Raw genomic sequence first — 13,739 nt, forward strand, 5'->3', positions numbered from 1 at the left:
ACACGGAGGAGGAAGAGGAGAATAACTAATGACCTTGGAGAAAGTCATCCATCCCTCTGACAGACTCTGCAGGATAAAAAATGGTACGTCTACATCTTCTGTCAGCACAGGATCTCCTTTCAGTTATATTCAACCTTCTAAACATTCAAATATAATCCATTTATACGTAAATATGTAATCAGACAAATTCATAATGATTTGCTTTATTTATACGGGATGCCACCGGGGAGAAAGCCTTGCTGAAGCTGGTCCAGAGTCAGAAAGCAAAGGTAAAAAGTGATACATAAATGTGTGAAAACAAGACAGAAATACAAAATAAAATCAACATTTACACATTTGACTTCTACAGATGTATATGTCCATGATTGATAAGTGCATGCATGATTACATACACACATGGTGTAGGAGAATGTGCTAAAACATGCACAGGAAAGTCTGTCATAATGTGAGTGTTGGATCAGTCATTATGTGTTGTGCAATAAAGTGATGTGTGTATAATTAATCTTCTTAAACCATATCATATATACTTTTTATCTTATAAATGTAGTCAGTTGTGTTGCAATGGCTATCAGAAAGAAATCCTGATTATTAATCTATAGTTTAGTCTTCATTTGTTAACATTTCATAAAGATTATCTTGAATTGAACAATGTTTATATTGTAGTTAGAGTTATTCCTGTTCAATGTAATGAGTTGTTATCAATGACTGAGTTATAGTGTTTCAATAAATCATGTGTTATGATCATTGAGTGACAGCCGCAGTAAACATTTATAAATAAAACACATACTTTTAAAAGACTTAAAATGGTCAAAACTCAAGAAATGGTGTTTCTCCAGGATGGCACAGTGGTGGTATGAATGTGGCTTTCTGTCAAACACCTTGATAGCTCTCTCTCTCAGCTGTTCTATGGGTTTCAGGTTTGAGGCACAAGCAAACGACCAGTTTGTGAAACAGTATTCAATGTGGGATAGAATCACACAGTGGAGGTTTGACTTTGCAGCACTGACAGTTAAGAAAGGTCTCATTTGGTTAAAAGGTTGCAAATTGAATTTAACGGTGTTTGATACTTTCTTGATATATGTTTCTTAAAAGTCAAGTTCGAGTCCAAGATACTTGAAGTTAGTGTGTTTAGTGTGTGTGAGAGGAGGAGGAGAAGGAGCAGGAGGAGAGGAGGAGAGGAGAAGGAGCAGGAGGAGGAGGAGGAGAGGAGGAGGAACAGATTGACTTCATAGACGCTGCTTGTTCTAAATCTTTATTGAACGTATCGATCACTACAGTCTTCAGGATCAGCTTTAATACGTTGCTTCAAGAAAACTTTATTACAGACACAATCAGTGAGACACACGGTAACCAATGAGAAGCCTCCATTAAAAAACACCAACATGTGACCCAGGACAGGAAGTGCTCTCCTCCTACAGAGGACACAGAGACACTGAGGAGTCAGGCCAGACCAGAAACCCAGCGTAGAGAGGTTCAGTGAATGTGGCTCTGAAGGTGTGGAGGAGGATCAGTGAGGAGGAGGAGACGCTGTAGAAGGAGAGAGAGCCAGCAGCATGATCCAGATACACTGCTACTCTACGAGAGGAGGAGGAGGAGGAGGAGATGTGTGTTCCTCTCTTATTGTGCATGACATAGTAACCTTCATCAGTGCAGGCCAGAGTCCAGGACTGATCATTCCTTCCAAACAAATATTCCTCTCCGCCTCCTCTCCTCCTGATTCCTCTGTAAGTCACTGATATAGAAACCCCTCCTCTCCACTCGACCTCCCAGTAACAGTGACCAGTCAGAGCTTCTCTGCACATCAGCTGAGCCCTGCCATAGAACCTCTCTGGATGATCAGGATATGGCTGCTGCTCCTCCACACGTGTCACCGTCCTGTTGTGCTCAGACAGTTTGAGGCCTGTGCATGCTGTGTTTGAGTCCAGGGTGAGTTCACAGGAATCTGAGGAGAGACACAGACAGCAGTTTATCACCAGACTCACCTGAAGGCTTTCCTCTCTGTCAGTGATCTTTCTATAAAGCTTCAAGAGGTCATGTTCTAATGAATAAATAGCACCTCCATCATCTGTGTCTCTAGAGCAGGGGTCTCCAACCTTTTTTAGGGTGAGGGCTACTTTTACTCCTCTTTTTGTTGTTTTTTGCAGTGTATATATTTAGCACATTTTAACATTATTACATGCTGACCTTTAACCTTTGTGTCTGTTTGGGTCTGTGGACCCCTTTCAGTGTTTACTCAAAGAACATGTATGCAATCTAATTATTTTAACCTGCTTTATTTGGGGGTGGGACCTCACCTCCTCTAGGGGGGTCCTCACCTCCTCTAGGGGCTACCTCACCTCCTCTAGGGGGGGTCCTCACCTCCTCTAGGGGGGGTCCTCACCTCCTCTAGGGGCTACCTCACCTCCTCTAGGGGGGTCCTCACCTCTAGGGGGGTCCTCACCTCCTCTGGGGTGGACCTCACCTCCTCTAGGGGGGTCCTCACCTCCTCTAGGGGGGACCTCACCTCCTCTAGGGGGGTCTGGGGGCATGCATCAATCTGGAGCACTCTGAGCCCCAGATTAATTGATGGAAACAGCTCTCAACACTCAGATGAAAGAGAGCTGTAAACTTTTCAATAATCCAAACATCTTTAGAATATGATCACAACCAATAACAAATCATTCAAACTGGTTTATTCTGATCTGATGTTTCCAAGTTAGCATTCTTTCTTTTTATGTATGCTTATTTTACTAATCACCCTTTCAAACTGTTTTTTGTTCTTTTTGCTGTCCTCTACACATTGGAATGATTACTTACTTTATCTATTAAATAGATAAAGGTGTGCTCTCCCTAGCTCTCTCTCTCTCTGTCTCTCTCTCTCTCTCTCTCTCTCTCTCTCTAGCTCTCTCGCTCGCTCTCTCTCTGTCTCTGGGTGTTTCTCAATCGTGAGTACGCTTGCTTGGTAGCACATGTCTGCCGAGCATCTTGCTTCAGAAGCGAGTCAAGAATAATTCCTGCCATTCGGAAAACAAAGAGTGGAACAGGCTAGCAAGTGTGCAGGTGTGCGTCATATGAGAGGCCCCGCCTTACATCTTCCGCCACAGATTTGGGGAAATTGGTCCGTGCGCAAAGCATTGTGGGGATTTTAAGACCGCGGAGTCTACTCATGTGCACACTCGATATTTCTCCAAACGGAGTACGCCGGGCTCGGTAGATTTCCAAGTATACTGGAGATTGGAACAGTACTTCGGCGGCACTCTATGACGTAGTATGCTTGAAATAGTGGCTCGGAAGCAGCTTTACTCGCGATTGAGAAACACCCTCTGTCTCTCTCTCTCTCTCTCTCCCTCTCCCCCTCCCTCCCTCTCCCCCTCCCTCCCTAGCTCTCTCTCTCTCCCCCTCCCCTCCCTCCCTCCCCCTCCCTCCCTCCCTAGCTCTCTCTCTCTCTCTCCCTCCCTCCCTCTCTCTCTCTCTCTATCTCTCTCTCCCTCCCTCCCTATCTCTCTCTCTCTCCCCCCTCCTCTCTCTCTCCCCCTCTCTCTCTCTCTCTCTCTCTCTCTCTCTCTCTCTCCCTAGCTCTCTCTCTCCCTAGCTCTCTCTCTCTCTCCCTACCTCTCTCTCTCTCCCTCCCTCCCTAGCTCTGTCTCGCTCGCTCACAGAGGCTGTGTGCTCCTCCGTGGCGATGACGGCTTGCGTTTAAAAAAAAAATAATAAACATATTTGTAAAGTGGGGGGACACAAACGGGATTTCGAAAAGAGCGGGGGACATTTCCCCCCTGTCCCAGGTGGAAATTACGCCATGCGTGTGTGTGCGTCAAGTGCAATAAATATATATGCAAGTTGCAGCACACAGAGTAAAACTCTGCCTCTCATGTGTTGTATAGGCTGCATGATAGGCTGTTCAATGGGGCTGATGTGTTGTGTAGATTCTGCCAGAAGGAAAATCAGCGGGGAGGTGCCTTTTCTTCCCGACTGCAACGCTGGTCCCGCAAATCAAGCAAGAACGTGATTGGTCGATATTCATTGTGGGGGTGGGGGGGTTTTAGATAGATATAGAGTTGTAGTAAGTAGATAGAGTTCGCTATCATTTAGGTTTCGTTTATGCATAGGGTAGATTCTTTTAATTACATTTCCTTTTTTGTTTTGTGTATTTTATACATTTTGGATTTGCTTGGCGAACTATTTTTAGAACATGCCCCGCGGGCGACTCACGTTGCCCCTGCGGGCGACTAAGTGCCCGCGGGCACCGTGTTGGCTACCCCTGCTCTAGAGAGAAGCTGACTGATCCACACTTACACTTCCTCAGACCTGCTCTGAACCTCTGCTCTCCACCATGGTCCAGCCTGGAGGAAGAAACACATTTGAGAAACAGAACAGCGTATTGTTAGAATAAAGTATTTATCAATGTTCATCATAATAATAATAAATCCTATGTGTCCGAAGGGAGCAGGAGGGAGCAGATGCTTATTGATCCCCCTCACTTACTGCTGATCAATGATTATCCTTTCTATCATCTCTGAAAGTTATTCCTACTTACATATTTACATTTATACATTTACAATCATTTCTCCTCTTCAATCTCCTTTCTTCATTCTCATAGTTTCCCAAAGAAGTGTTTCTGTGCATCCTTTAAAGTGAATGCTATGTGTGCTTTGTTTGAACTCCTGCTCCAAACCGTTCCATGAATCCCCCCCCCACAGATTGTTCTGCTCTTATCAGAGTTCTTCTGACCTTGAGTTGTTTCAAATGTAGATCTCCTCTCAGATGATACCCCCCCTCTCTGTCTATGAACAACGTCTGTAGTGTCCTAGGAAGTAGATTATTTCTTGCTCTGTACATGATGCAGTTTGAAATGTAACCAGATCAGTAAACTTCAGTGTGTGTGACTTCAAGAATAATGAATGAGTGTGTTCAAGATATCCAACATTATTGATTACTCTTATAGCCCTTTTTTGTAATGTGCATAACGGCTGCAGGTTGGTTTTGTGTTTCCCCAGATCTCCACACAGTAACTCAGACATGGAGATATGATGATATGTGATGAGTGTATCACACAGAGTATATCATTATGTGATATGAGGGTATCACACAGAGTATATCATGATGTGATATGAGTGTATCATGATGTGATATGAGTGTATCACACAGAGTATATCATGATGTGATATGAGTGTATCGCACAGAGTATATCATGATGTGATATGAGTGTATCGCACAGAGTATATCATGTGTACTCCAGAATGTGTCTTGCTTTCCCCAATAGTGCGATAGTCTTAGCCAGTTTAGACATGATGGATATGAGGTTTCAAGCTGATGTTGTGCTCTAACACCAAGGAACTTGTTTACATATACTCTTTCTATGTTTATGTTGTCTAGGATTAACCTGAGGATTTGTTTGATGTTTTCCAAAGAGCATAATCTTTGTTCTGCTTATATTTCATGATCATTTGTTCTTATCAAACCAATGTTTGACTTGAATCATGTCTGCTGTTATTACCTCCATTAGCTGTTTCAAACTGTCACCAGAACAAAACATATTAGTATCATCTGCAAATACAATACATGTCAATATATTTGATACTCTGCAAATATCGTTGATCTATATGATGAACAGCTTTGGACCCAACACAGACCCCTGAGGTACTCCACAAGTTATGTTCATGTCTTCTGATTTATGTTCACCTATTTAACAAAGTGTTGTCTGTGGCTTCAATAATCTCTCAGCCAGTCTAATCCCACCCTCTGATGCCATACCTTTCCAGTGTTGTCAGTAACATGTTGGGATCTATGGTGTCACATGCTTTCTGTAGCTCTATCAATATTCCCACTGCTTGTTTTTTATTGTCCAAGCAGTTTGCTATTTCCTCACTTAATCTCATTAGTGCCGTACATGTTGATCTGTCTTTCCTGAATCCATATCGACTGTCGTCCAACAGCTGATGTGTTTCCATGAAACTGTCAAGTCTTTTTGTAAAACCCTTTTCAAGGATGAAAGTGGGAGAGCAAAGAAACATGTGATGTGTGTCACAGTGTTTATCCCCAGTTTGATATCATGGTATAACTTTAGCTATTTTCATTTCATTAGGGAATGTACCAGATTGAAAAGACAAGTTACAAAGATGTGTTCATGGTTCTGCAATGTCTTCAATAATGTTTCTGACTATAATCATATCAATATGATTCCAATCGGTCGAGGACTTGCTTTTACATTTCCGTACAGTGTCTATGATTTCTCTTTCTTCGACTGCTCTGAGGAACAAAGAGCTATTGTTTTCATTCCAGAGCTCTGTATCTTCCCCTTTAGTTGTTTCTACGCTGTTCATTCTTTCTGCCAGATCTGGCCCCACATTTACAAAGAGTTGGTTCAAACCATGAACCACATCTTCTGTATTATTGATAACATTATCTTTGTCAACAAGAAACTCAGGGTAACCTGTGCTCTTTGCTCCATTTCTAACGATACTATTTAATACCTTCCATAAACGTTTCATTCTGAGTACTCTCTAGTATTTTATTATAGTATTCTTTCTTACATATTCTCATAATATTGGTTCATTTATTCTTATATCTTTTATATTTATTTTCTGCTTCTGAACTTCTATATTCTATGAGTTGTCTATAAAGTGTATTTTTCTTTTTGCAGGCATTGTTTAGGCCATCAGTGATCCATGCACTGTGACTTTGTTTGTGTCTCTCTGCATTGTTTAGGCCATCAGTGATCCATGCACGGTGACTTTGTTTGTGTCTCTCTCTGCATTGTTTAGGCCATCAGTGATCCATGCACTGTGACTTTGTTTGTCTCTCTCTGCATTGTTTCACAGGACACTTTTTGTCATAAAGTCATTTCAAAATGTTTAGAAATTCATCATAGGCCTTGTCCATATCGTCTATCTCATATACTACCCTCCAATTGTGATTAAAGTATTCTTTAATGCATTTATGTTTTCTTCAGTTCTCAATCTTTTGTATTTGAAATGGCTGGAGACTTTAGGTTGCTTATAACTGCAGTGATAGACAATAAGAACAGGTAAATGATCACTGATGTCACTATATAGTAGTCCCTACTGTATTGTTTTCCATAATGTTTGTGAATATGTTGTCTATTCATGTAGCAGAGAAGTGATTGTACTAGGTCTGGTGATTTTAGGATACAAACCCATACTGTACAATGCATTGATGAAGTATTCTTAAGTCTTTAACCCTAACCCCTAAGATAAACATCATGTTTTGTAATGATTTAGTAAACATGTTTCTATCCTATCTGTAAATGTGTCAATACAGGTTCCAGGAGCTCTGTATATACAGCTCACAATAACATGTTTAGACCTTTCCATACACATGTCTACTGTAACACATTCAAACAAATCATCAACAGCTGTTGTCATGCTCTCCACCACCTTACTAAGTGAAACAATTTATAACCCAAAAAATAACCTACTTCAAATTACTTCATATTAAAGACATGAAAAGTCTAAAAAGGATAGAAAATCCACTTTGCTTCTTCCGACTCATGCACTTGAGAGAAGAAGAAGAATAAATGATGTAAAGATAATCAGAGAGTCTTTATCAATTCAATCACATTTCACGGTGGTGCAGGTGGAAAAGTCCTGATCGACCCTCTGGGAATCAAAAATGTTAAACAGAATCTCATCTCAACACATTTAGCAGTTGATGAGATATCTCAGTCAGAACCAAATCCATAAACTGACCATCATTATCCTCCCTAGAGCCAGGAAACCAGTGGTTCTGATGTTTGGACTGAATGGCTGTTTCCATGTAATAAGACTTGAAGGTTAACTCACTGCAGTGAACATAATCAAGGAAAATGAGACGTCCTTCATGATGGAAGACCAGAGATGAAGGAGATGAAATTAGAAAAATACGAGGAAGTCAGTCTGTCCATACCTGAGAGTGTCCAGACTGCAGAGTGGATCCTCCCGTCCAGCAGAAAGCAGCTTCTCTCCTGATAGACGGGGTCAATTTTCACAAAATCAGAACCCCAAAGGCATTTTGTGTTTATTCATGCTATACAACATTTCTAGGGGTATTAAGGGGTGCTGAATCCAACTCTGCTGTATATGAAGCTCAACAATGTCCCAAAATGCCTCACAATTGAGAAATCCAATGTGGCCTATGAGTCTCCTGGATGATTGTAGCTGATTGCAGCTCAGGTCCAGCTCTCTCAGATGGGAGGGGTTGGAGCTCAGAGCTGAAGCCAGAGAAACACAGCCTTCCTCTCACAAAATAGCAGGTTATTTTCCTTATATCAAGTCACTGGATCTTGTTGCATAATTATTTGTACATTGTCCAGTATAAGTTCCACCCCACAGAGAACCATCAGTTTTCCCACAGAGAACCATGGCCCTAAACCTGACTGACTCTTATTCCTGCTGCTGGGAGATGAGGCATGATACCAGCAGATCCCAACACCCACTGAGGGTGTGGACACAGCTCTCTCTCCAGTTATACAGGAAGTGGATGGCTCTTACTGTGTCGCAGTATACTCCTGCAGTAGCCTACCATCTACAAGACACCCTGTGGGCTCACAGTAATAACCCGTCCCTTCCTCCCCAAGTCATGTTGGACGGCAAATGATACCTCCTTCCACCTGTAGGGGGCTGGGCCATTAGTCATGACTAGGACATAATCTGCAGTGAGCAATCCCAGTGAGGCTGAGCAATGTGCTCCTCTGATGTTTAGAGCTTACCCTACAGTCCCCTTTAAAGCATGGACAATGACACTGTCTGCCTCCATGCAACATTGAACAGGAATTTAAATCACAACTGTCCAATCCTATGTCAGGACAAACCTCCACAGTTTGTCCCTGTGGCCCCTTCTGACCACCTGAGCAACAACAGCTGTTCTCCAAGCCCTCAGCTCTGCCTCCTGAACTCAGTGTGCATCAGTCCCATCCAACATCCTGAGACTGGGTCAGCAGTTTCACAAAGGTTAAGGAATTGTGGTTAGGAAGAGACGAAAGGCGATATATTTTGGAAGGTAATTGGATTCCTAAAATGCTGATCTATAAAGGTTCTACTACCCCTCACCTGGAACCAACAGGGTGACCCTGCCAGAAACTAGTGACCCTGACCTCTCTGCTTTCAGGGGTACCTCAGCCCCAACACTATGTGGAGGTGATGGTTCTCTGAGGGGTATATCAGGAGTCTAAAAACATGATGCATGGCTGTGAAAAATAAAACAAATTATATTTATATATATAGCTATATTTTGGTACACTCTTTTTTAAAGACCTACCTTTAGGGTCTGATGAGGATTCTGATGAGGACTCTGATGAGGATTCTGATAATGCCTCTAATAGATCATTCCTCGGGATCTCCTTCAAAACTTCTCTGGTCACTTTAATGTCGTCTCTGCCGTAGTACGTACGCATCAGATCCACTGTTTCCCTCCGGTTTGCTTTCTCTAATTCACTCTTTGGGATTCCTGGGAATTCTAGGACCTTCTTCTCCAGGTACCACTTGAAGTCGTTAAATTCCTCTTCCTTCAAATCTTTTAAAGTTTTTAATAGGACTTTATGTGTCTCCATCTTTTCTACCTGCAGAGCAAAGATACCAAGAAAGAAAATATTTATCTTACAGAACTATATGTTCTTATTTTGTACTTTTTAAAACCATAACAGGCCTTCGGGATCCAAAGAACAGCTGCCATGTGACTTTGAATGGTGTTACGACCCTGGGTCGTTATGTCATTTGTGTGCAGATATTTCTTCTTCTTCCTGTGTCTGTGTGGCTGCGTGTGAGTAAGCAGGTGGTGCCCGGTAGCTGATTGGCTGCCCTCGACAGGCTGATTGGTCCACCTGAGGAGACGGGAGCATTTAAGCTGCAGCCGTGCAGTTCCTCGGCCCTCTCTCTGACTCGACTTCTCCTACTCCCAACACTGTTGCGTATATATATATCTGTCCTGTTGTGCTGTGGGTGTACTTATACCGTACACCAGTCATTTTGCTTGTTTTGAAACCTCAGAAGTAGAAACTACTTTAACCTGTCCTTGTGGACACGCTTGAATTTGTCCAGGAGTGTGAAACCCTTTTCTTTTGGTTTATTCTCGTTTTCTCCTGTTTTTACATCAGAGTAGGTAAGAAGCCTGTACGTTTATTTTTCTTATTTGTTAGGCAAGATTTATGTGTTCAAAGATTTGTTTGTTTTGTGGGTTGTTGCGCCTCCTTGTAAAAACTTTGGTAATTAAAATTACCAAACGGCTTTCTCTGTCTCGGTGTCCATGTTCTTGGGAATGGGAAGAGTCGGGAGAGTGCACATTTTGTGCTGCGCCTAGGTTCCCCTAGACCTGGGCGTAACAATGGCTTCAATTCAGATGTCAACATTCAGGAAGTCAATCCTAAACTTGAAGACAGTCAGCACAGTGAGTTCTGTCTTTTCCTTTAATGTCTTTGTAACCCCCGGTTACTAAGACACTGAGAAATAACATTGACTAAAATGTCAACTTTATTTTAATGCTTAGCACTACATACACAAATAATATAAATTATTTGAAACTAAAATAGAAACAATATAGATACACAATATGCAATTTAGGACAACATGATTTAGACAATTCTTCATGAAAACATTTAAATGAGTGTGATTAGATAAATCCCCTGTCCATCTAAAGTGGTTGTAAAGCAAGGCTAAGCCAATCAAAGTTTAGACCCGCCCCGTGTCTGCTGTCTAACAGGAAGTGAGATGGCTGTTTATCCTTTTGGGATAATGACTCCGCAGCATTAGCTCTATAGATTTTAATTGTAGTTATTTTAACAACTTTTCACTTAGATTGACCGACTTTTCTACTTTTCCCCAAGAGCATTGCCTCTTATATGATACCCTTGGTGAGTTGCATGAGAAAATACGGATGTTAAATATGTATTTTAATGAAATTATCGATGCTAAATTAGCCGCGGCTAACCGTTGCTAACGCGTTAGCCTAGCGTGAATCCGTGTTGCTTTAATGTGTGCGGGGCGGAGGGACGTGAAGTCACTGCACCGCTCTATTGTCTGTGGTTTTGGCGGTGGTCTTCACGTTGCTTTGCCGCCTGTTGTGGCACATTGAAGGGGCATTGACCACAGCTTAGTCTGTTAATTGTTGTGGAATATGAGCAAAGTGGAGCTAACTGTGGCTGGTTATAGGTTGGCCGAAAATGAGTTTAGTACACTTTGTTAAAATAATAACATGTGTGACAGATGTGTTAAATAAGCTGACTGATAATTGTTGTATTTAGAATTGTTTGTTTAATAGGATTTTAGGAACATGTGCAGTGTATTTTGTTGATTTGATTAATATACAGAGAAGTGCTGTTTCAATTTGCATTTAAACCATTGTATAAGCATTCATTTGACTCTTGGCCTTGTTGTCAGGTCGGGTCTTTTTTTTGTGTGATGTGAAGGAGATTTTCTGGATTCTTTGACTGGAACGCTGCCCTCATCTCTGCTGGTGTACTGTGGCGAATTTCAGTCTGGCGAGCTACCCATCGACCTATCTAAAAGAAGAGAACTATTACAGTTACCCACCACGATAGTAGGACAAGAACTTGTGCATCTTTTCCTCTTCACAAGTTGAGAGCCAAGAACTGATTTGATTATTGATTGTGTGATACTATGTTGAATATGTTATAACTATATGTGTATAGAAGTAATGTGATAAGTTTTCTTTCATTTTATTTAAGAATCTGAAATAACATTTCAAATACAGAGTCCTGGTTCCCAAAATTAGAATATATAGCTTAGCTACTAAATTTAAATAAAACCATTAGTATATTAAATAGGGATAATTAAAACAGAAGTAACAACACTAAATGATACCAAAATAGTTATAAAATAAATAGGTACAAATAATTAAAACCAGGATACTCTCAAATTCAAGGTAACTGAATATATATATGTATATCAAATGTTTATCTGAAAGAAAGGGAATAAATATTATAGCTTTCTGTACCTTTTCCAAACAACGTCTGCTTTGTGTCTTTTCACCTTTGTTGCACAGTATCCATTTTCTCCTGAGCAACCTAGACTTCTGATGTGCTGGTCCACACACTGAAATTTCTACATTTATATTAGAGAGGTTTGATCGAAACTGATTCGTATAAATAATTCTGTGCTCAGCATTCATATTTGGTGCATGTGTTACATCTTGGTTTGGTAACCTGACTTTAAAGAGCAGAAACTGTCTCAGTCAGATCATAAAGTGGTCTTGCAGACTGAGTCACAGCTAAACCTGGAGTCACAGCTAAACCTGGAGCCCCTGCTCATCAGACAGTTACAGAGACTGTCTAACTCCATGTTTAATGAAGACTCCCACCCCCTGCAACCTGAGCTTCAGCTTCTTCCTTCGGGCCGGAGGTTAATCTCCCTAAAGGTGTAGAACCAAGAGGTTTAAAAACAGCTTTGTGGATGTTCTGGAGCCAGAGGGACTTTTTAAAGATGTGTCTGTTGTCTATATTGTATGAAGCATGTGTCACAATGGATACCTTTTCTTACTTCTGCAAACCAAGTTGACCTACTGGTACAAATAAGTACCATGAGAGAAATAAGAGAGTGACTCAGCCGGCGATCACACACCTGGTTCTGGTCTCTGCCAGTAAGCTGGTTAATGGACACAGAGCTGGGTCCAGGTCCAGCAGAGTGTGGTGTTTGCTATGGGCTGTCCTCACACTGATCCATAGCAGAGCCCCCACCTTCACACAAACACAACAACATGCTCATTCATTACCACAAGCTTTACATCACAGGTAGCCCCTCCTCTCAGATATTCAGGAACCTTGTTGGAGCCTCAACAGGACCGGATCAGCCCAGAATGTTCCCCACAGCCCCAGAACCACACAGAAACCCAGTGTGTTGACCCCTAAATATGTGTTAGTGTGTCACAGTGTATCACAGCACACACAAACAGTCACTTCAATGTACATCCACAGGTAATGTACAGCCCAGCCCCCCACAAAATATCCCACACAACTGAACTGCGCTCAGTAACCATTCAATAAAACTTCTTTGTTAGGTTTAGAAAAAACATAATTTTTTGGCTTAAAATATGTACGTTAATGACATGAAAGCAGTTACGGACTTTAATTAAAACGAGATCTTTTGTGAACTGATAAGAAATGTGTTTTTGATATATCATTGAAAATAGGAAAAACAAGTTCCCTGATAACTAAGTTACAATGAGGTTCAAATCTAGGGAAAGAATATTTTTGAAGTTTGATATAATCTCCCATTTATTTTTCATGCTAATGTTTTGTATAGCCCAACATATATATCAAAACATGTACTGTTATATATGTTTTTCGAATTCGGGCAATCTAGTCCCAGATGTATAATCTAAAAAAAAAATTGACATTTTCAAAGCTCTTCAGTGAAACCAGGTCAGTGTTGGAAGACGGGCCCTTCACACTCCTTCCCTTATTCAGAGTATTAAGAGTTAGACATAAAAACAGTCACGACTTGTTAGACCGGTTCTGACACGCCCTGCATTTTTCTCTGATGACGAGAACTCAGAGAACAATCAGACTGCAACTCATTCTACCTGAAACACTGACAACAGTACATGGAGATCTTTCTAAACCCATTCTGCTTTCACTCAGAGAGAAACCCTACACAATATTTTAGACAGATGTTTAGAATCAGCATCAAGAAACATGTGTCCTGTCCAGGTAAACACTGACTCTGTCCAGGTAAACAGTGACTCAGTCCAGGTACACAGTGACTCTGTCCTGGTACACAGTGACTCTGTCCTGGTACACAGTGAGTAGTTAT

General features: G+C 41.3%; 1 protein-coding gene across 3 annotated transcripts in view; it reads right to left on the reverse strand.

The window, feature by feature from the left end:
* Nucleotides 1–1,238: 1,238 nt before the first annotated feature.
* The window catches only part of LOC117472182 (stonustoxin subunit beta-like), a 50,414-nt gene continuing 37,913 nt past the window's right edge, over nt 1,239–13,739 (reverse strand). The window contains exons 1-6 of one of the 3 annotated variants that reach the window (XM_034117341.1): nt 9,731–9,845; nt 9,612–9,615; nt 9,235–9,535; nt 7,885–7,942; nt 4,276–4,322; nt 1,239–1,942 (exon numbers count right to left, since the gene is read on the reverse strand). In XM_034117341.1, coding sequence (XP_033973232.1) covers nt 1,413–1,942; nt 4,276–4,322; nt 7,885–7,942; nt 9,235–9,535; nt 9,612–9,614 — 939 coding nt within the window. In that variant the 5' untranslated portion in view covers nt 9,615; nt 9,731–9,845 and the 3' untranslated portion in view covers nt 1,239–1,412. Of the gene's footprint in view, nt 1,943–4,275; nt 4,323–7,884; nt 7,943–9,234; nt 9,536–9,611; nt 9,616–9,730; nt 9,846–12,548; nt 12,631–13,739 lie in introns of those variants that run through there. The other 2 variants (XM_034117342.1, XM_034117343.1) reach the window with 2 other exon arrangements.

This window comes from Trematomus bernacchii, unplaced genomic scaffold, assembly GCF_902827165.1.
Source record: "Trematomus bernacchii unplaced genomic scaffold, fTreBer1.1, whole genome shotgun sequence".
Taxonomy (NCBI): domain Eukaryota; kingdom Metazoa; phylum Chordata; class Actinopteri; order Perciformes; family Nototheniidae; genus Trematomus; species Trematomus bernacchii.